Here is a 21,052-nt window from a genome sequence, read left to right as displayed (position 1 = left end):
CAGTTGTAAACTAATAAAAAAGGAAAAAAAACTTGCTCTTCTTAGATTGTTATAGATGATTAGATTCATTGTTTAAATTGCTCAGACAGTTGTCTAGATTGTTAGATTGATTGCCCTTGATTAGATTATATTAATAAAATTAAAATTCTTAAAATGCAGCAGGGTTTATTAGCTGAGGTACAATACTGAATTCTGCTGTAATATACAGCATAGTACAATTAGCACTGTGTCACTGCATGGTGATACAGAACTATCAGGTCTAAATCCTGTGGCAGGATTCTGGTATCTTGAATGGGCTTCCCAGTTCTGGGCAATTTCAGAACTTTCCTATCAGCTATTTACTAAACAGGAATTCTTGGCCAGAGGGAAAAGACTGGGAGTTCTTTAATTCTTTCAACTGACAAAGAACATCATCTAGGGATTTCAACAAGAATATCTAGAAAGCAAAAACATGTCTCTGTCTTTCCTACTGAGTTTTGGGTTTCTTTATTTTTCCTTTTGTTTTCGTTTGGATTGTACTGCAGCAGGGAAGATTAAAAAATCATGAAAAGTTTTTTGGATTTTAGTACACACACTTATTTGGAAGCATCAGAAACTCAGGAGACCTTCATAAGTTTATTTCAGAACTGATTAAAAAATCCAGACAATTCAGCCTTCCTCTAAAATCTAAATTAAAGGAAGCATTACAAGAATTAGAATGGGAAGCAGGTTTAAATCCAAAATGAACCACCAGCTCAATTCAAAGACCCATCCCTTACTTCATGATATAAAATATGAAATATAAATCATTATAACCAAGACATACAAATAGCACAGCTAACACCAATTGTTTAAATATTTCCAGCAGAGTTAGCATTAAGTTTAAGTGGAATAGTTTCCTCCTACCTTTGTATAGCATTGTTCGGTAGTCTTTTCCTTCCCAATAGCTTATATTTACCCTGGTAAAAACATTGTACTTCTCTGGGTACTGAATTTCAAACAACACTCCTGTTTCTGGAGATGGTTTGTAATCATAGATAGAAACACTGCTCACAGGAAGGGGTTCTAAAGGATATACAAATAAAAGGAAAAAGGAAGAACAGAGCAGGTTAATAGCCAAACTGAGTTCTTGACACATATACAACACCAAAGAAACAAATGGTTTTACGAGGCATAGCACAGGCAGTCTTAAATCTACCAGGTGATATCTCGGGCTTCACAGAGGTCTGAGGCAAAGCTGCTCAGGACATTGTCAAAGCCAAGATTTGTGTGTTCCCCCACAAAACAATTCCGTATTTCCCATAAAGAATAGGATTAAAATCACAGTTATTATTTAAGTATTCACAGTCGTCGTCCTAGAAGTATTTTCACCTTTAATGCTCACCAATTACATAAAAATGCCCACACAAAAGCAAAACACATGAAGTTGCTCATAGAAGTTCAGATTTATGCCAAATTTAAGATCAGCTGAGAAGCTTATCAGTGCAACAGCTAAAGGAAGCTACGTGAATGAAGATTTTCTATTTTGATATGTATCAATTTCTTTATTTCATGGGCAATTACACAGTTTCCATTCCTACCATATCTGAGAGGGCCACCGTATTCAATGTAAATACCCACACCAAGCTTCTACAAAATGTGGCAGTACAATTATTGTTATTTTACAGATGAAGAATTGTGGTACAGAGGAACAATCACAGAATGACTGACGTTGGAAAAGACCTCTAAGATCATCAAGTCCACCACCATATCTACTAAACCATGTCCCATAGTGCCAATCTACACTTTTTTTAACACCTCCATGGACCGAGGTTTACACCAATGTGGTTTACTGGAGGAAGAGGGGGGACCTGTACACAGAAGAGAATTAAGTAAGGAACTGCCAGGTCGGTGTTCTGAACTCTGAGCCAAGTGGGCTACAAAAAGTAATGAAAGTAGCCTGTGTCCTGTGATGCGGCACCTAAAACAGTGTAGCTTCATGAACTGAGGGAACCTGTGTCATTTCACTGCTGCTAAGCGTCTGAATTGTCACTAATAATCACAGAGTTACAGTTTTATTCATCCTCCTTTATAGAAAAAAAAATTAAAAATAATTTAGCCTTTTGCTTGCCTCGGTAAGGAAAAATGATAGGAACCAAACTACACATTGGTTAGTAGGGCCAAACAGATTTTCAAAACAAGGCCACAGTATTAGATGAAATTTGTCAGACTAACATATTTTCAAGAGAGACAGTTAATACACAACACCTCCAGTAAATATGCCTACATCCTTGTAGGTATTATCACTGATTTAGTTACTGCACACTGTTGGGAACAGAATGAAAACTTTAGGTTGTTCCTTGGCCTGGCCCTAGAAGACACATTCGTTATCAAAGTTCTGTTACAGTTGGCCCTGGAAAAAAACTAATAAAAAGGTTTTGCCCAAAGAGCATACAGTCACAACAACAAGAGAAAGAGAAGATGAAAGGGAAGAGTAGTACTGGTCTGAAAAGTGGAATTATGTCACAGAAGGTGGAAAAGGTTAATCAAAGATGAAAAAGGAAGACTGCAAAGGAAGCAAAAATCAAATCCCAATTACCAGCACAGTATTTCACTACAGCACTGTTTCCAGATGTGATGAGAAGTGGAGAATTAAAGTCAACTAAGAATAAAAGCCACAGATGCAAACAGAATCTCTCCCCAAGTCTTCAGAAGAAGTTGCATTGTGGTTTTTAACTTAGTCAATTTTAAATACTGTAGGATTTTTAAACTATTTCTCATGGCAAAGATGCTTCATTAGCTTCAGGTTAATATTAGTATATTTGTATGTTAATCACTTACAAACAGAAACTCCCAACCTCACAGATACCAACAGACACTTCAGTGATGGGATCTGTGAAAATTTTGCTGACAATCATGATAGCCTAGAAATAAACAGGAGCAAAGCAGATCACAAGAAACAAAGCCTACCCTCTTCTTTCTGCCAGGGCTTTTTCAATCACTTATTCTAAAATAAATAGTTGATCTGTCTATCCACATGGCCAGAGGGTTTATATCACAGCTCACACAGCACATGACAGTAGTTTAAATGTCAATAAGAATCTCTAAATAGCACAAATCTTACATGCAGTCATCTTTCATGTTAGCAGGTGTACCCTGGGCTTTTTTCTGCTATCTCATTCACATCTGAGTTCTCCTTATTTCTGAAAGAATTACTGAAACTGTCTATGCCAATAATTAAATTACCCCATTTATTACTGCCTACAACAAATCAAATAAAGGATGGAAGTTATATTCATTTTAATCCAAATTATTTTTCCTCCTGATGCTTTGATTTAATTAACCAATAATTGAATTAAGTGGTAATCACCACAGACTCTTTCTCGTTGTTATCTTCCGCTTACTATCCTCTCCTTGCTCATGGCTGATGTTAGCAGAGCAGCATGAGTGATATAATGCAATTTAAAGATTCTTCCATTATCTTACTTCCTTCAGCACCAAATCTTCACATCAAAAGCTATTTGTACACTGTGAAATTAAAAGGACACTCAGCAGATAAAAACCATGCTCTGTTTTTCACTTCCTAACTGCTCCTAGGGTTATTAAACATTAAGAATATATAAAATGTCACTCTTCACTATCTATATTTATAGTTCAGAGCATAAATAGTCTGGTCCTTTTAATCTCACTGTTTTCAGTATTAAGGACCTAGTTTTTCACAGATTTGGTGGTTCTCAAGAAATAACCTAAATAAAGTTTAATACAATACCTAAGAAATCTTACAGCTTTATAGACATCCTTCACTACATTGATGCTTGATGTCACATTACAGAAGGGACTTGCAGGATTTCAGTGTTCCTCTAATAACACGCATAAAGCACTTCTTCATGTACAATCTCTTTAGTTTTAGTTTGCAGATTATATTAAAAACATATAAACAAGCTTGCAGGACCAAGACCTAAACTTGCCTTTTTTCTTATGGTCTCAGAATCTGCTGCTTCTATAGCAACTGCTTTCTATCTGTTTATGACAAACTTAACTTCTGTGTTCCTCTGGGACTCCATAGCATTTTGTATTTAGCACATAGCTCACATTACAGAAACATCAAGATGGCATAATAAATGCTGATAATCTCTGTTCAAATGCCCTGATGTATTCAGACTGTGCCAGATATTAAATTTTACCAATCAAAAAAAAAAAAAAGACATCAAAAGTAAGTTCCATGGTACCATATTCCAGTCCAAATCAATTTGGTTTTAATACTCTTAGATCAGGTCACTTTACAGATTCAATTAATGACTGATTACTGTGGTAGGTTAGTCGTAGGGTGGGGTCATTGAAATGAGACTGAGATCAACTCTCTCGCATTTAACACTCAAACCAAAATTAATCATGATTTACGTTCATATCATGACTTTTATAGAAAAAGAAACCTCATTAGTGGAGCAATCTCATTCCTGTGGATAATCCCCTCTCCTCACATAAAGAAGTTGTGAGCTGCATAGTTTTCTCACAGGATGATGCTATTGCCATATATATTTAGTTACTGGCTTTATTCAGGGTAAAGCTTCCATTATGCTATAAGCTTTAGGGATCTTTTCATCTCTTGCTAAAAAGCAACCATTTCTGAGATTAAAGAGATGCTGTTTAATACTTTAGGAACATAATGTTCAAATTTTATGATATGGAATAGAGGATACCATGTGCAACAGCTTCAGAAAAGGGAACATAAGTGATGGTAGTATCTGGTCAATGATGGTATATACTGCAAATTCTAGATGCCCATATAAGATGACAAATAAAAAGTCAATACCAGCTGAAGCTCCTGCTTCATCAGCTCTGATCCATTAATGAGACAGAGGAAAGGATTTGACCTGCTGAATCACTTCCTGCAGCATCTGGCACAATGACAACTGAGCATTAACTAGCTCTAATGCCAATTATTTTCTGAGAGCAGAGGAGATCAGAGTCCCAGGCAGCAGGCCCGCTGGCCTCTTGAGGAGAATATTTTTTGTAGAACACACAGAAGCAGAACTCTTCCTGAAGGGAATACATTTTACAGTGATTTATATAAGGAATCATCGGCTTTTGAAAAAAATGAAACATTTACCACTCAAAACTCCTAATCACAAACTAAAATAAAAGTTAGGCAGAGCTACTCTTAATCACTCTAGAGGTCCTGATTTCTCCAGTTCCCATTTTTCCTACACAATAGCTTTGCAATGCACCGATTTCCCCATGCACTTTTTTTTCTTCACAACAAAAAGAAAAATTTACAGTGAATTTCAGAAAAAAAAAGCCTACAGGAGTGTGAGTCACCCTGGGAAGAATAAAACAAGACTTTAAGCTGGAAAAATGGAGAATGAGTGAGAATTTCAGTCACTGATTTTACACCCATGCTTTTTATTTCTCTCCTAATCTACTTCAAAACCAATTAGTAGTAAGATGGAACTTTCTTTCAAGTACTGCAATACACTAAAGTAATAGTATAAATTCTAGAGTCACTTCACTCATGTTGAAAAGCTAAAACTCCAAGAGCAGAAGAAAGCAGGCTTGAAATAATTGTTAGATACTAGAACCCTTGTCCAGATTGAAAACTGGAAAGAAGGTTGTTTTCATAGGCATAACACCATTGCACTCTCTGGCATCGGACAGGACATCAAGATTCACACACCTGTTCTTGTGAAAATCATCACAGGGATCTCCAATAATAATTGGTCAGGGTTTTAGTTAATGCTTTCTCCTTCACTGAAATACTGATCCCAATTTGCTGAACACAGCTTTGCTACACAATGAGAAGAAAAAGTACTATTTTGCCCTCAAATTTTATTTCACGGGTTTTCTGCCTAAGAATTGAATGTTCCTTGCTCATCTTGTGCTTCTAATATCCCACCTCAGGAAGCAACACAAGCATTTCGGCTGTTCTGAAGCTGACAAAACCCTTGGGCTCTGAGAAGAAACAGTGCAACAAATACCTCATTCCTTGCATTACAATCTGGACTACAGAACTTAAACAAAGGAACTCTATAGTATGTAGTGTTTTGATTAAAATGAGAAACCCTGAAATTATTACATTCAGAGAAAAGTTGAAAATAAGTTGTTCAGTCTTGTAAATAAGGTCCAAGGAAACAATAAAAGGCTTAAGTAATAGCATAAATACATGTATAATGTATATTTACACAATGTTAATATATTTTACATGTACATGGTTATGCACACATACATTTATATGTATTCATATTTACATATTTACACATTTCCATGTACATCATTATATATCATTATATATATTATACATACATATACCATATAAAATACGTATTTCATTATCCATGTTTCTCTTGAGGAGTCTTTAATTTTTCCTAGACAGAAAATTTCGAGGGATAAACCAAAAATCTTTTCTGACTTAAATGGGATGAAGCTTCAGACTGTGGACAGACATACCTTTTTCTTGCCAATATGCTGAGAAGCAGCAGAAAGCTGAGGGGTGTGAATAGAAAAAAATGTCATCAAAATATACCATCAGAAAGCAGAGGCCTTTCATGACTCCCGCTGAATTTCTAAGTAGGCAATCTCTTTGAAGGACCTTGCTCTCATTTTGACATGCAGAATTTGGATACATCCTGCTCTGTGTGAAACTTGGATCTCCAGCATATGGCCAAGCTGAAAAACTCAATCTCCCTGCATTGACTCCTTTGCAGACAACAGGAGATCCCAGAAAACTATTGTGAAATATTGAAGTACAGCCTTGGGAATAACCACATTGGCATTACAGGCTATCCTGCTTGATTTATCTTGTGGCAGCCTAATGAACGGGGCCAATCTGCAACTGGTAAAGCTCTCTTGATACCAATGAAAATAGACCAGGAATTAATTTGGTCCTGTAAGCTAGCTGCAATGTGTCATTTTTTTTCATTTGTAAGGTATAGATGGAATAAATTAGACAGTTGTATGTCTTTGCATGGCTAAAATAAACTAAGGATGTTAAACAGACAGAAAAAGCATAAGGCATGAAGAAAAATATGAATCTATCATAATTATTGTCTAAAAATCAAGTTAGTTAATAGTCAGAAAATTATGTAAAACAGTCAGTGGACAATACCAATAAAAAGAAAAATTAAAAAAAGAAAACTAAAACCAATTATCATCTAAAGCAGTTTTGCAGGAGAAGCCAACAGTCACTACATGAGTTTTAAGATCTCTTCCCAAAAGCATTGTACTGAAATACACCTTAAAAAGCCCAGCCCGCTGCACTGCCTTTTAATTCCAAATTTACTTTGATTCCTGTAGCCTCACACTTGAAAAGATGAGCTATGTTAGTCGCTGAAGCTGCTACATGAGACAGAGCACTCAGTCTGCCCAACAGAAAACACTAGGAAGGAGATTGGGCCCTTTCCCTTGCAAAGGGGCTCACAATTGACAGCATACCTTTACTGGTCAGTACAGCATCTTTCCATACTGCCTGCAAAAATGTTCTTTCATTTCCATGAACTAGGCTGTCCTATTGAGACAAAACCAGTGAAATTTGCTCTTGCCTTCTTGTTATACGAGTTCCTCAAGCAGTACTGACCACTTACCAAAATCACTGGTCCTTCTAAGGTCTCCAAAGTCTGGGTGAGCAGCAGATGCCACAGGAGGAAACCCTGAAATGCTGCTAGCACATCTGCATGACAGGTGGTAAAGAGGGGTAGGCTCCTTTCTGTTGGAAAGGACACTGCCAAGCCTTGGAGGAGTAAGAGCAATGTGGGCTATGGCTTTTGGAGCCATTCACCTCCCATTCTTCCAGGAACACCTTGTGGAAGCAATCTGAGCCAAAAATGGGAACTCTAGGGTTGGCTTCGATAGCCTGAGCAACAGTGGTTCCCTTCATCCTTCAGATATCCCCTGCTCAGGAGTGTGTGCTCCATCTACCATCTTGGACTACAACTTCCTCTGACATCAGTGACCCTAGTGGGCTCAGGATGTCAAACAGCAATGATCTCTGTTGTGTGACTGCAAGCGTAACATTCAAAACCCACTGGAAATGCAAGATAAAGCATTTATTCAGATGCATTTGAGCGCTGATGCTTCCATTAATTCCTTTTTAAAAAGCCAAGCAAACAATAAAACAGGATATTACATTATAACTATTTGTCTGCAAGGTTAATGCAGTCAAAGAAAAGGAAATTCAGGCTCCCTGTGAACCATTAAATTGTCTGCTACACAGACGTTCTTGCACACATGATTTATGAAAGACTTGCGTTACCCAGCCCTATGATATTTTTCCCATGGGATCCTTCACATTTGTCCTCATCAGGGCTCAACCTGAGCACACAAGGGAAGGCTGAAGAATATATAGATAATGCAAAATCTGGTTACTCCTAAGTTTCAAGCATCTCATTCAATAACTTCATGAGGCTACTATACTATGCTTTGAACATTATTACATTGGATGGCATTCTCCTTTGATAGAATAACGTCAGTACACAAAATCATAACCATTCCTCATCTGCAAGACAACTAAAACTGCCCATAAATTTTAAGGTGCCAATTAGCAAAAACAAAAAAAAAAAAATCTGGAAATTATTTTTGCCCCATCCAAATGAATTTCTTGTCTGTCTTTTCTTGACTATGTCTTCCAGATGAAAAAAATAGTTTTATATTCTACAAATTGTTTTCAGGTTGGCACACGGAAATAGCTGTGGAGCAACAGCAGAGCCAGAAATAGGGCAGGAATCACACAGAAATCTGTGGTGCTTCACCTAATGGCAGAGCAAACAATATCACACCTCTCCCACAGAATCAATGCATCTGGAGGCAGTAAGAGACAGATTACTACCAATATGGTCTCTATCACAAAAACCTTCAGCTGTACTGAAAGAAACACATGGTTTTGGTGACTACTCTCCGCTTTCTATATACTGTGTCAATATATTAGCAATCAAAGAACATTGTTATAGCATTTAAAACAGAATATACCTTACCATTTAACAGGAATGCTTACACTTAAATGTCAGTCAACACTTTTTATGCCTTTACTAGTTTTTTGGAACTCCCGGTTCAAAAGGTTTAGGATGAACATCTGGAAAGGAGCTTCAACCATTACTTATTTCAGTATGTCAAACCTCTTCAGTCAGTGCTCAGGAAGGGTCACCCAGGGGGAAACGCAGAGCTGTCCCTTCCTTCCTGCCCAGACCTTGTGAATTTTCACTCACAAGCCTTCTCAACACATATTACCAACCGTACTTACACAGGAATTCATCCTACACATAGGGAGGACCTAATAAAAACAAAAAAAACCCCACCCAACCTTCTCCACAAGAACTTCTGTGGGCAAGAAAAACACACAAAGAGAAGAAACAGAAGTAAAAAAATAATAAGCTGTTACTTACTGGTTAACACAGTGATTGATCTTGCTGACTTGGAAACCATATTTGAGTTCACTACCAACAGAGTTACTATGTAATATAGGCCATGGTATTTGGCATTAAAAACCACAGGGGCAGGTAAAGTGCTATTGAATTCTTCGTACTGGAAAAAGTAGTTCTTGGATTCTCCAGCTATCTTCACAACATATACAGAGGATGAGCTCACCACATCAGATGCTTCCAGGGAGACAATGATACAATTGTCTTCTCGGACAGTAACTTGGAAAGGTTCTGTATTCTACGAGACAAGAATAAAGACTTCGCTGAGGTAAAATATATTGTTTCATTTTTACCCATTTCCCCATGTATTCATAGGATAGCCACATTATATTTGTGAGGAAGTTATGTTTCATATTGTTCAAGACAGTTAACATCAAATCCTAGAAATTTTTTCAGAATACAATTCACAGTCAGCCAAAGTCCACAGACATCTGATTATGAGGCCAGTCTCTTGGCAGCGGAGGCTGGTTCCTGCCATGTGCTTTCTGATGCTCTGGCTACTCCATCCCTTACATCTCAAGGAACAAAGCCTGTGCCATTCTTTCCTGACAGAAGGTGGAGTAGAGCAAAAGAAGGATTGCATTAAAAAGAGTATCAGGGTCAATAGGATTTCCAGTGAAGCCACAAAATGTAAGTCATTTAAATCCCCCCAAAAGAGATGATTAAATCAAGACTCTTATCTTGCAGAAACAGGATCATAGATTCTTCAATGCAATATATTCTGAAAGCCCATGACTGAAAAATAATTTCTGGCACTGACTAAGCTTTTCCAAATATCCCCATTCCAGGAAGTACCAGGCAGTTCTGATCATTGTCCATGGCTTTGTTTGGTACTTTTGATTTTCTAAGCCGCACCATTTCACTTTCAATATTTCTTTTTATTAGCAGGAGAGAGAAAGGAGCAATTTAACCTTGTTTCCATATATCATGAGTGTGTTAAGTCATTGCCAGCTGAACACACTTTTCTTTTTATTAACTGCAAACCAGCTGTCAGAAAGAAGCACTTGTTCTCTACAGGAATTTCAAAACAGATTCATGGCAATTAATAAGAATGAAGATTTCAAGCTTACATTAAGAGTTGCCTTTTATTAGGCCACACTGATGCTTAGATTTTTTGGGTTTTGCCCTCAATGAAAACTGTCATATCTGATATTTTCAATTCCCGTTTCCACGGCATCTTTTTCTCCTTCATATTTCACAAAAAATGCAACAGCAGCTGCTGATTTAAGGTGTGTTTTGATTAGTCGTTTGAAAAATTACTTTCAAGTTGCTAAATTTATATAAGCCAATATAATCAATGGATGAAACTTTCGTGTGGAAGCCTGGGTAGTGTTTCACAGATGGCAGAGAAATTGCTGCAAAAATTTTACAATGTAAGACTACAATCATGCAAAAGCTTCTAGATGTTTTCTTTAGCCTTAGCTGAATTCAACAGGCATTCCCTTCAGTAGATGAAAATACCACTTTTCACGTGTTTGTATTTTGCCTTAAATCCTGATTCAGCATTCGCATCCACACAGATTCAAAACCTTAACTGGGGATTATATTCAGATGCGTTCAAAAGCAAGTAGAAGTTCTTTTACCCTTCTTCCTCCCCATTCTCCTCACACTAAAAAATGGGGAACGAATCCTACTTAAGCTCTTCTGACATGGGAAGACAGAAGGAAGGCACTCATGAACCACCTTTCCAGAAGCATACGCCTTGGTTTGTCACAGAAAGCATGGTTGTCTTCAAAGACCAAGCGAGGAAAGAGACATCTGATTCAGCAAGGTTATTTCTACATATTGAGTTCAAAGTGTGTGTACAATCCTGTAGAAGTCAGTGGGTTTTGACCTTCCATAGACTTGCATTTGAATCATAGAGTCATGGAATTGTTTGGGTTGGAAGAGACCTTAGTCCAACCTAGTTCCAACTTCCACTGCATCAGGTTGCTCAAAGCCCCATCCAACCTGGCTTTGAAAACTTCCAGGGATGGGGCATCCACAGCTTCACTGGGCAACCTATTTCAATGCCTCACCACACTCACAGTAAAAAATCTCTTCCTAAGATCTCATCTAAACCTTCCCTCTTTCAGCTTAAAACCATTTGCCCTTGTCCTATCCCTGTACTCCTTGATAAAGAGCCTCTCTCCAAATTTCCTCTAGGCCCCCTTTAAGTATTGGAAGGCTGCTATAAGGTCTCTGCAGAGCCCTCTATTTTCTAGGGTAAAAAAGCCCAACTCTGTCAGCCTGTCCTCATATGGGAGATGCTTCAGCCCTTTGATCATCTTTGTGGCACTTCTCTGGACTCACTCTAACAAGAGAATGGTGTTATCTAAAATTACACTAGCCTTCTCTTGGCTTTGCCTTTGAATTGTGCAGTACAAACTCAATGTGCCTACCTTGCTATGAAGTGACGGACAAAAGAGCCTAACAAAATTATACATGATGACAAACAGCTCAAAGCAAGTTCCTCATGTGTGGCGGTATTATAAATCACTTCTGATGTTAATCAAGAACAGTTGGAAATTAAGCATATAATTGCAGAGTTACAGACATTCCTAGGATGTAATTAGATGCTTTCAGAGACCACTGTGATTTTATTCTTTGATTCTTCCATGGGTATTGTATTAACCATGTTGAAGACTGTACTTTATTTTTTCCCCTCACAATGTTTTCTGGAATCCACAGCAAATACCGTTCAGCAAATGATCCACTAACATTCTTCAGCAGTTTTCACACTATTAGTATAACACGCCTCTGCTAGATAAATACATAGAAATCACTCAGACATATGCTATTGTTACCTATGACAACACCTAACTGGGGAAAATAACTGTTTCTGAGTCTTTTATCTTCTAAGCATTTGTGAATTGTGAAATTATAGCCCCCCTCTTTTGCGTGCCTGTGTCCAGATGCTTTTGACCCACTGCTGCCATGATGCACTGGCATTTTTTGTGACACTTGTTTAGTAGTGGCGTGGCTCATCCATCCCATGCCTGCACTCACATGCAAAATGAATCCCTCCCTTGAATGCTACCTATTCTTTCCAGTGATTCGTGGCTCTCTTCCACAGACTTGTATGTACCTGGGCTCTTAAACTGCTGCATGCATGGGTTACAGGGTTTGTGGGAGGCATTTGTTGCTTATTATCCACAGGCTCCTGAAATAATTTTTATCCTTTCATTTCAGCAATAAGGTTTGGTTTCTAGAATGAAGTGGCAGCTAAGGGATGAATAAAAAGGCTTGGCAGTTAACATGTCATTAAATTAGATCACTTGTCTCCTTTGGGATATGGATTTCACTTTGGCAGTGTTTTAAAGGAACGGACCCTTCTGGGCATCCTGTCCTTCACATTCTATGAAGTGAGGTTTACCAGCCTGGACTTGTGTATTTGAGAAGGTGGCTAGGGAAAAACCTGAGTATTTTTTCTAAGCACTGCTGAAAGTGACAAACATGCCCCACTTAAATAGATTGTAAAGGCAGTGTATCTTAGGACTGACAGCATCAGTATGGTAAATACACATTTCATTACTTCTGGTCAGCTACCTCCAGGATTTAATTTGCTGGTGTCACAGCTTGAGTGGCTGTTTCATGCCTGTGGGGAAATTTGGCAGGGCTTGTGCATTCAGAACCAAATTATTAGCTCCGACTTCCTTCCTAGTTTATTATTACAAGCTCGTGCCACAATAAAGCACTTAGGAAAAAAAGGAGGGGTGGAGGGAAGTAAACCCCACAATGTGATGCTTGTTCAGTCATTTCCACCACAGGGATGAGTCATACCAGTGGAATTTCCAGCCAATAACCAAGTCCCAATTAAAATAAAAAGGAGGGGGAGCTGAGAAAATATACAACATGTCAAAATAACAATATTAAAGGAGTAATAGGGAAATAAATGGTGTGCAGCAGAGCTCACAGTTCTCTTTCAGAAACCTATATCCTCAGCTTATTTCCTTATAACAATATGAGTTTCACACATGAGGAAGAGATCAAAGTTGCAAAACAACTACTAATTTTATGTACTTCAGCTTTTGCATGTCTTACTCTGAAATACATTGGGCCAAAACCCAATTACCAGCAGTGCAAGTAGTTACATGTTCTGCTGACATTAAGAGGAACTGTGGATGCTCATCAGCTCTGTAAAATTAAAGTACTGGTAACTGCATCACGTTATCTAATGCTAGACAAGTGGAACTAAGATCCTGAACAATCTGTATTCTGTCAGCTATTACAGAGTAAATTCTGAAGTATCACAGAGTTTTCAAAGTGGGCATCTGAAATCCCAAAGAAAGAATAAATTTTACAGCTATGAGGATCTACTTCTTAGAGCAAAAGTATGACCATGATCACTTACTGTACCATGGTGGTCAAACATAACATGAATATAAGTATTACGAAACAATATTGAACACTAAAGCCAGACCTCTTGGATGATATACTGGCTATTTTGTGAGTGATTCTCAGATATATTTTGTTCTAGTGGCCAATAATGCAAATTCCATTCTAAATCATGATGACTCATTCTCACCGAGATTCATCTTACTTGTTTTCGATACTTAAGTGGAATGGCTGAGAGCCAAGATGACCTTTTCAGGCAGAGTATCTGTGGATTCATCTGAGATCTGAATTAATTTTGAAATTTCACTGAAAAGCCAAAGGGTCTGTGCTCCCTGCTCAGCAAAATTCCTTCTGTCCTCTGTCACTAGGTGTAGTGAGTCCAAGACTTTGTTATAAAAAAGACATGACTGGCATCCACATTTCAGGATCTTGGTCTCTGACATATTCTTGCAGTGGTAACTCCACACACAGCACATAAGTAATGTCATAAAATAAACAGTATTGCAATTAGGCATAAAAGTCATGTCACAGTATTTTTGCACCAGCTTCCTAATGTATGTTTTTCCTCTGATGATGACAAATGATACTGAAGAATAATTACAATAAAAATGGTAAACATTTATTTTATTCAGAAATTGGAATCTTATCGCCAACAAAACTATTACGCACTTGTTGGAAATCTATTGTTCGATGTGAACCATTGCAGGGAATAAAGTCAAATTCTGACCTATTTAAGCTGCTTTAGTAATTTATAAAACTTTCATTCTCTCTCTCTCTGTAGGCTAGGAACTTCACAGTTTTGGGATAATCCCAGCCACCTTCCAATCCTCTCTAGCTAAAGAGAGCTACATGGAACTCCCTTCTGCTGTAACGTGAATTCACTATTCAGAACAGGCTGTGGTTTCACATAGTTTAGCTCTGTTTTGAAGTATGAATTAATACTTAAATCTTTACTTCAGATGACCCTTCAGGTTCTCACTTTGCTTCCACCATTATTATATCATCTGGCTCAGTCCAATACCAGGTCTTTCTTATTTTCACAATAGTAAGGTGAGTGTTGGTCTCTTCTTCCAAGTAACAAGTGCTAGGATGAGGGGAAATAGCCTCAAGTTGCGCCAGGGGAAGTTCAGATTAGATATGAGGATACATTTCTTCACCAAAAGGGCTGTCAAGCACTGGAACAGGCTGCCCTGGAAAGTAGCTGGGTCACTATCCCTGAAGGTATTTAAAAGATGGGTAGATAAGGTGTTCAGGGATATGGTTTTGTAGTGGACAGGTATGGTTGGACTCAATGCTCTCAAAGGTCTTTTCCAACCAAACGATTCTGTGATCTAATGTTACACTGTTTATGTTTCACATTCAGTCTCTTCACTCATTTCAGAGGCTTTCAATAAAAAACTTTTCATATGACTGAAACTGATAGGATTTCACAAGAAAATGAACGACTGCTGCCAGTGGCAATCACTTTCAGAAAAAGCACTTCTCATAGCTATGACCTGAGAAAGATCCTCTCTGTGCACAGATAAGGAAATTGCCCCACACTGAGGCTTCTTTGGAATTGCTAGCTATCATTATTACATGCTACAGACTTAACAAAAACCGCACCTAATCCTTACAAAATTTAGGGAACAAAGTACATCCTAAGCTTGCCACATGTTCCAGTGAATTCTGGAAAACGCACAGGCTTGAGTGCTGACTGCAAAAGGAAAGGATTGTTTGAACCAGTCCTCAAAAACATTACAGACTTGTAACAAAAATGTTAAGACTTCTTGAAAATAAGGGTATTTATTTCCAGTGATTTTGTTTTTACCTACACCTCTCCACTGGCTGTGCACTGAACTTCCCTTAATAAATACTCCTTGGAAGAAATACTCCTTGGGAAAAATAGAACCCTTATCTTCAATATTTTCCATGCAAAAAAGATTTTAAGAAGTGGAAAGACAAGAAAAGCAGCATTATGCATGATGTTTGATTCAGGTTAACACAGCATTTCTGGCATTCTGCTTTATGACAAGTGTTCTCAGCAATGTTGCTACTCACCGTCTCAAAAAACCAGTAATAACAATCTGCTGGTTATACTTTATAAATAAGCTTCAACATTTCTTTGCTCTGGGAGACAGTTTTAAAGGGACAGGTATTTTTCCCCTCTCTGCACGTGAATATGGAATATAAGCCAACTAATATGGTATATACAGTCCGCCATATTTTGCTACCATTCTGAAGTTAATAATTTGGAAGGAAAGCTTTCTTGATACAATCAACTGCTGTTACAATAGTGTTAAGTAAATTTCAGAATGCTAAATATGTGAAAAAGAAATGTTTGCATTCAGTAACACTAATATCTTTTACACATGACCTTGTTAGCATATCCAATATTTTATAAATTATTGTTAAATACATACTCCTATCTCATCTTTCTAGTGTGAACTGGAGAGGGCAAAACCCAAGTATAGTGCTGACAAAAACTAGGTCAGAACTTCACGGTGGCATTTATCCCTATTATTGATACTGACTGCATGTATACACCCCAAATAAGACAGGAATTCCCATTCAGGCAGATATGGTTTGGTTTCTCTCCACTACAGATTTTTAGCTTCTCTCTAGTAATAGAATTATGTCAAAAAGGATAACTCTTCCAAAGGAAAATATGAATTTGGTCCCCTTCCCCAACAGAGACCTTTAGGGAGCCTCTGCAGTTAAAAGTTTAGTCATCCCTTGTGGATGTACCCAAACACATACACATGCCAGATGAATCATGTGCTTTCATTAATATACATTTTCCCTCATAAGCCTGTGTGTGAAAAACAACAAAAAAGGGCACAGGAAACATATCACATTGCTTTATCAGTTCCCTTAACTCTGCCAAACTAGTCCTTATAGTGTTCTCCATTCTACACTTCTCTGTCTCTGGGAGAACTATGAAAGCCAAGATCCAGACGAACAAATGTAAAATGATCAGAGTTGTACACAGGGCAGGAGGAAGGCAAAGTCACGTTAGGTGGCTCCTCTGTTAAATATGATTAAGAACAAATTAATTCATGCTTTTTAGTGCTTCAGCTCCAAAACTGTGGATTCACCTGTGCAAATGACTGAAGTCTATGATACAAGCTTCTGCTGCTGAAACAGCTGCTGAACAGTTACTGATGCTGAAAGGTGACATTAGAAAGCCACACAGAAAATTCCTGATCTTCAACAAAAAATTGTGACCATGACGTGCTTCATCACTGCTGTGCAGCTGAGAGGAACTGAATTGGACCAGTGCCAGCTGAACTTCGTCTTACATGCTGTGGCCAAGAGTATGATGAAGGGGTAGAGACTGAGCCTTATGGATACTGGAAAAGTGAAAATGCCTTCTTTCTGAATTGATAGGGTGCCTATATACTCCCCATATGTGCACAAGTGAACTAGTTCTTAAACGCAGAATGCAATGCTTTGCTATTTGCATTATCTACAAAGAGCACAGCTGGGAGGAAGTTAGAGTTTTCATTTATCTGGAAATCTAGAAGTCAAGGTGGTTATTCAATTCATTTCCCCATCCCCCAATGTTAACCTATAACAACAGAACAGTCTAGACAGCTTGTTCCATAAATCCAAGCAACTTTAAAGGGAATTAGTCACCAAAGTGCTCTTAAGTATTTTCAAAAACTGTTTTTCCTAGTGCTCTGAGACTACTAGAGAGGCTTGGAAATTTGAAATAAAGAGCCATTAATAGAAAGAAATAACAAGTTTTTGTTCCAAATCAGATTTTTTGACATTCTGAACAGATACAGGGTATATTTTGTCCCCATCTAAGTTGCTGATTTCAGTTTGGTCCAGAGTTCACCATAAACATGTGGTCTGCCTTATTGCCACTAATTTTTCTACTACCTCCTACCCCTCAACATCCCCAGAAAAAAATCCCTAAAAACCCCCCACTCTTTCTTCAAAGGCCACAGCCATTGCACAGTCAGAAAAAAAAAACCAAAAAACCCAAACCAGCCTAAATCCAGATCACCAGTCTTCCTATTCTGTGCTCTAAAATACTATCTTTTTTCTCCAAGCCATAACCATAATGCGGCTACAGCTATCCCCTGAAAGATTGCTATCAGGTTTAAGCATGGATTTATTTTGCTTCCCGATTGAAGTAGAATCTGATATTCTGCCTTTTGATTACCCTGCCATGTTCATGTGTTCTCTAAATTGGCAAGAGCTGACCAGATAACCTGCTGAGATTATCTCATGTTACTTATAGATAGTTCCAATGGCTGAATATTATTTTTTTTTCTTGCTAAAGTATCTGCTGTGCAGGTTTTTGCAGGTTTGTTTTTTGGGGTTTTGCTTTGTTTGTGCTTTTTTTTTTTCCTTTCTTTTTTCCAACCTGTGCTCAAAGAGAGGCAAACAGGCAGTGTCATTTCCCTGATCACTAGCAAGAGATGAGTTCCGTAATTCTCTGTACAGCACAGGGCCAACTGCAATTCCACACAGAACATTTCAGTTGTTGCTACAGCCTGATTTTGAATTCATTTCTAGCATGGCTTTAGGCTCAGCTCAGCCATTTGTACTGATTTGATGAATTCCTATCCACAGAAGACTTTTTCATCATACTACTGCTGGCAATGTGCTGTCTAGCAGTCATGAATGCTACCAGACCCTCTAATTCCGCAAAAACTCATAGCTTGTCACTGCCACCCTCCCTTACTGGGATAACTCCAGCAGGATTTATTTGGTCATAGTGTATCAAACACTTAGTTTTCTGTACAGCTGGTACAGGTTGAGTTTAAGGACGTGAGTGAGAGAAGCAAATACAAAAAGCTTAAGAAATGGAGTCTGGTCCTCAGCTGTGGGGTAGTCCTTTCGGATGCAACGTGTGCCATCCCACCTGCCCAGAGGAAGAGACCAGCTGGGGGAGAATGAATGCGGTTACCTATCAGAAGGATGACAGTCCAGGTTACCAAATGTTACGTGGCTTTCATGAATGATATAATTCTGCTACAGTGTACTCCCCTAGGAGCTTAACGGCACATTGGTCAGAACTTTTATGCTGAGACTTCTGTACTTGATGTAGGATTCTTCCCGCTCCATTTTATCAAACTAAACATTGGGCATACAGTCAAACCTCACCATCTAGGTTCCCTCTGATTTCTGTAGAGAGAGACAGATATGAAGAATTTGATTTATCCACTTAAGATTAAACAAACTGCCTTCTACAGACGCTTTTTTTCTCTGTGCTGTTTCCTCTTAAACATTAAGAAGTAGATAAGACGAGAAACATCAGCTGTGTATGGTATGATGGCAGCTGCACCTCTACTGCCATTTTTAAGTATTATGGCTCCTAATATTTTTTGCCTAAATTTATACTCTAGTTTTAAACTTTGTTTAACTAGTCTCTTTTTCAGCAGTATAAAAGTACATGATGGTCATGACTGAGCAAGGCATACAACTTTAAGCATACAAAAGGTCCTACTCAGCAAAAGATGTAAGCACGTTCATAAATTCTCTGCCTATGTGACAAAGGCTGGCCCTGTGTACAAAAATCAATCAGGAGATCAAGGACTCCCTTCCTGAGTTGCCAAAGAGCAATAAACCTCTGAAATGGCTTCCTAATTTGTTTTGTGTCTTTTATGAAGTGAGGTTGCTAAAAAGTCATTCGAAGGATAATAAAAATATTGGCTCATTAGGTGATGCTGCAACCCTGTCTGCAGGTTGGGCATCCACACAAATTATTGTTCCTTGCTGCTGTTATGTGTTTTTCACACTTAGTAGTTATTCAGTGGCCAATATGGATGCAGACACACCTTTCTAAATACATTCATCAGCCTAATATCTTAGGCTGACACAGCTCAGCAATAATAGTATGGACAGCAAACAGATTAAATTTCTAGTTGGTTTGGAAGTTACAAACCCTTTGAATGCAGAATTTATAGAATTAAGCTTTATCCATTACCTTTCTTTTATATATTTCGTTCAGAATACCTGACAGAGCTTTTCCCCAGGCATAACAATGGCTATCCAGACGAGAGGAGGCTTAATACACTGAGAGATAGAAGGAAAAAAAAGTGTGTGGAAATCATCAATGGGAAGTCTGTTCCCTGAAGTAGAATTGACTATAAAACAAAAATATATGATCTTAGAACACTGTTTCCTCATTTTAACTCAGGATGCTAATCCTTTATTCTCTGTTCTGAAAGGGATGATTTTATAAATAGCATGACCTTAAATGAGTCAACATGACCTTTCCCAGACATACTCCACAGTAAATATTTACTGAGCTTTATTTCATAGGCATTAACTCATTGGTAATATAAAAAGCTCTCCGGTCACTAGACAATGTAATATATATTATCATACTGACATATAAAAATATGCACAGTTTAAAAGTGATAATTTCCTTTCCTAGTTCACCATGTATTGGTTTATGTCATCATTTTCTTCTTTAATTTTATGAAGTACCTTTTTGCCAGTGAAAAGGAAGGATGGAGATGAAGACATAGAAAATTTTTGCCTTTCCTTTAATTCACAGCAAGTGGTGCCTTCATACATAAACACTGGTCATTTTGCACTACACTAATCCACACAAAAATACATTACACTAGTTGGATGGCTGCCATTTGCCAGTCTCATTATGGTAATTTCTCAATAAGTGCAATGCAAATATAAAAATATTTCTTATCTCATCAATTCCTGCACTTAAAATTCAAGTAATAAATACACTGCCTAACCCTTTGACTGAAACAAAAAAATTTCATGATTCTCCTATAAGCATAACTGCCTTTATTTCAGAATGCCAAAATTCAGGTTCTTCTTTTTCCACATACATGACCATGAAAAGCCACTAAGATCAGCTTTGTTACTGTATTATATATAGGTGTCCTAAAATGTGGATAAGTATCTGCAAGATGTTTTTAAAAAATCAGAGCTAGACATCAAGGTATTTTTCTTTTCAAGTCACCTTCCCTGGAGGTGTTTAAGGCACGGGTGGACAAGGCGCTGAGGGGCATGGTTTAGTGTTTGATAGGAATGGTTGGACTCGATGATCTGGTGGGTCTCTTCCAACCTGTTGATTCTATGATTCTATGATTCTAAGTCAAGTGTGCACCTTTAAATCTCTCCACTTGCAGAGCACGGTCCTTTACATGCCCATACATACACAACCTACCTATCAGAAAGATGCCAGAACATTCACAACTGGCGGTGCTGAGGCCCCATGGTAATGGGAGCTGTTTGGTAACCACGCAAAATGAGCAGTTTCTGTTAGTTATTTAAAAATTTAAATACATTTTTGCCTTATTCTACACCAGGTCCTTATTTATATCTTTCAGTTTTTCCTTCACTTCCACTTCAGTTGGCCCATACAGCAATGAAACCTCTTTACTATCAACATGAGACTACAT

At 37.9% G+C, this 21,052-nt stretch overlaps 1 protein-coding gene across 7 annotated transcripts in view; it reads right to left on the bottom strand.

Moving 5' to 3' along the window:
* Positions 1 to 21,052, bottom strand: part of PTPRO (protein tyrosine phosphatase receptor type O) — a 350,703-nt gene that overhangs the window by 57,225 nt on the left and 272,426 nt on the right. For 6 of the 7 annotated variants that reach the window (XM_069861801.1, XM_069861818.1, XM_069861787.1 and 3 more), the window contains 2 exons: positions 9,330 to 9,603; positions 886 to 1,044 (listed from right to left, as the gene is read on the bottom strand). In XM_069861801.1, coding sequence (XP_069717902.1) covers positions 886 to 1,044; positions 9,330 to 9,603 — 433 coding nt within the window. Of the gene's footprint in view, positions 1 to 885; positions 1,045 to 9,329; positions 9,604 to 21,052 lie in introns of those variants that run through there. The other variant, XM_069861825.1, reaches the window with a different exon arrangement.

This window comes from Phaenicophaeus curvirostris, chromosome 1 (assembly GCF_032191515.1).
Source record: "Phaenicophaeus curvirostris isolate KB17595 chromosome 1, BPBGC_Pcur_1.0, whole genome shotgun sequence".
In the NCBI taxonomy this organism is placed as follows: Eukaryota; Metazoa; Chordata; class Aves; order Cuculiformes; family Cuculidae; genus Phaenicophaeus; species Phaenicophaeus curvirostris.
The sequence above is the reverse complement of the archived record's forward strand: the minus strand, read 5'-3'. Positions and strand labels throughout refer to the sequence as shown.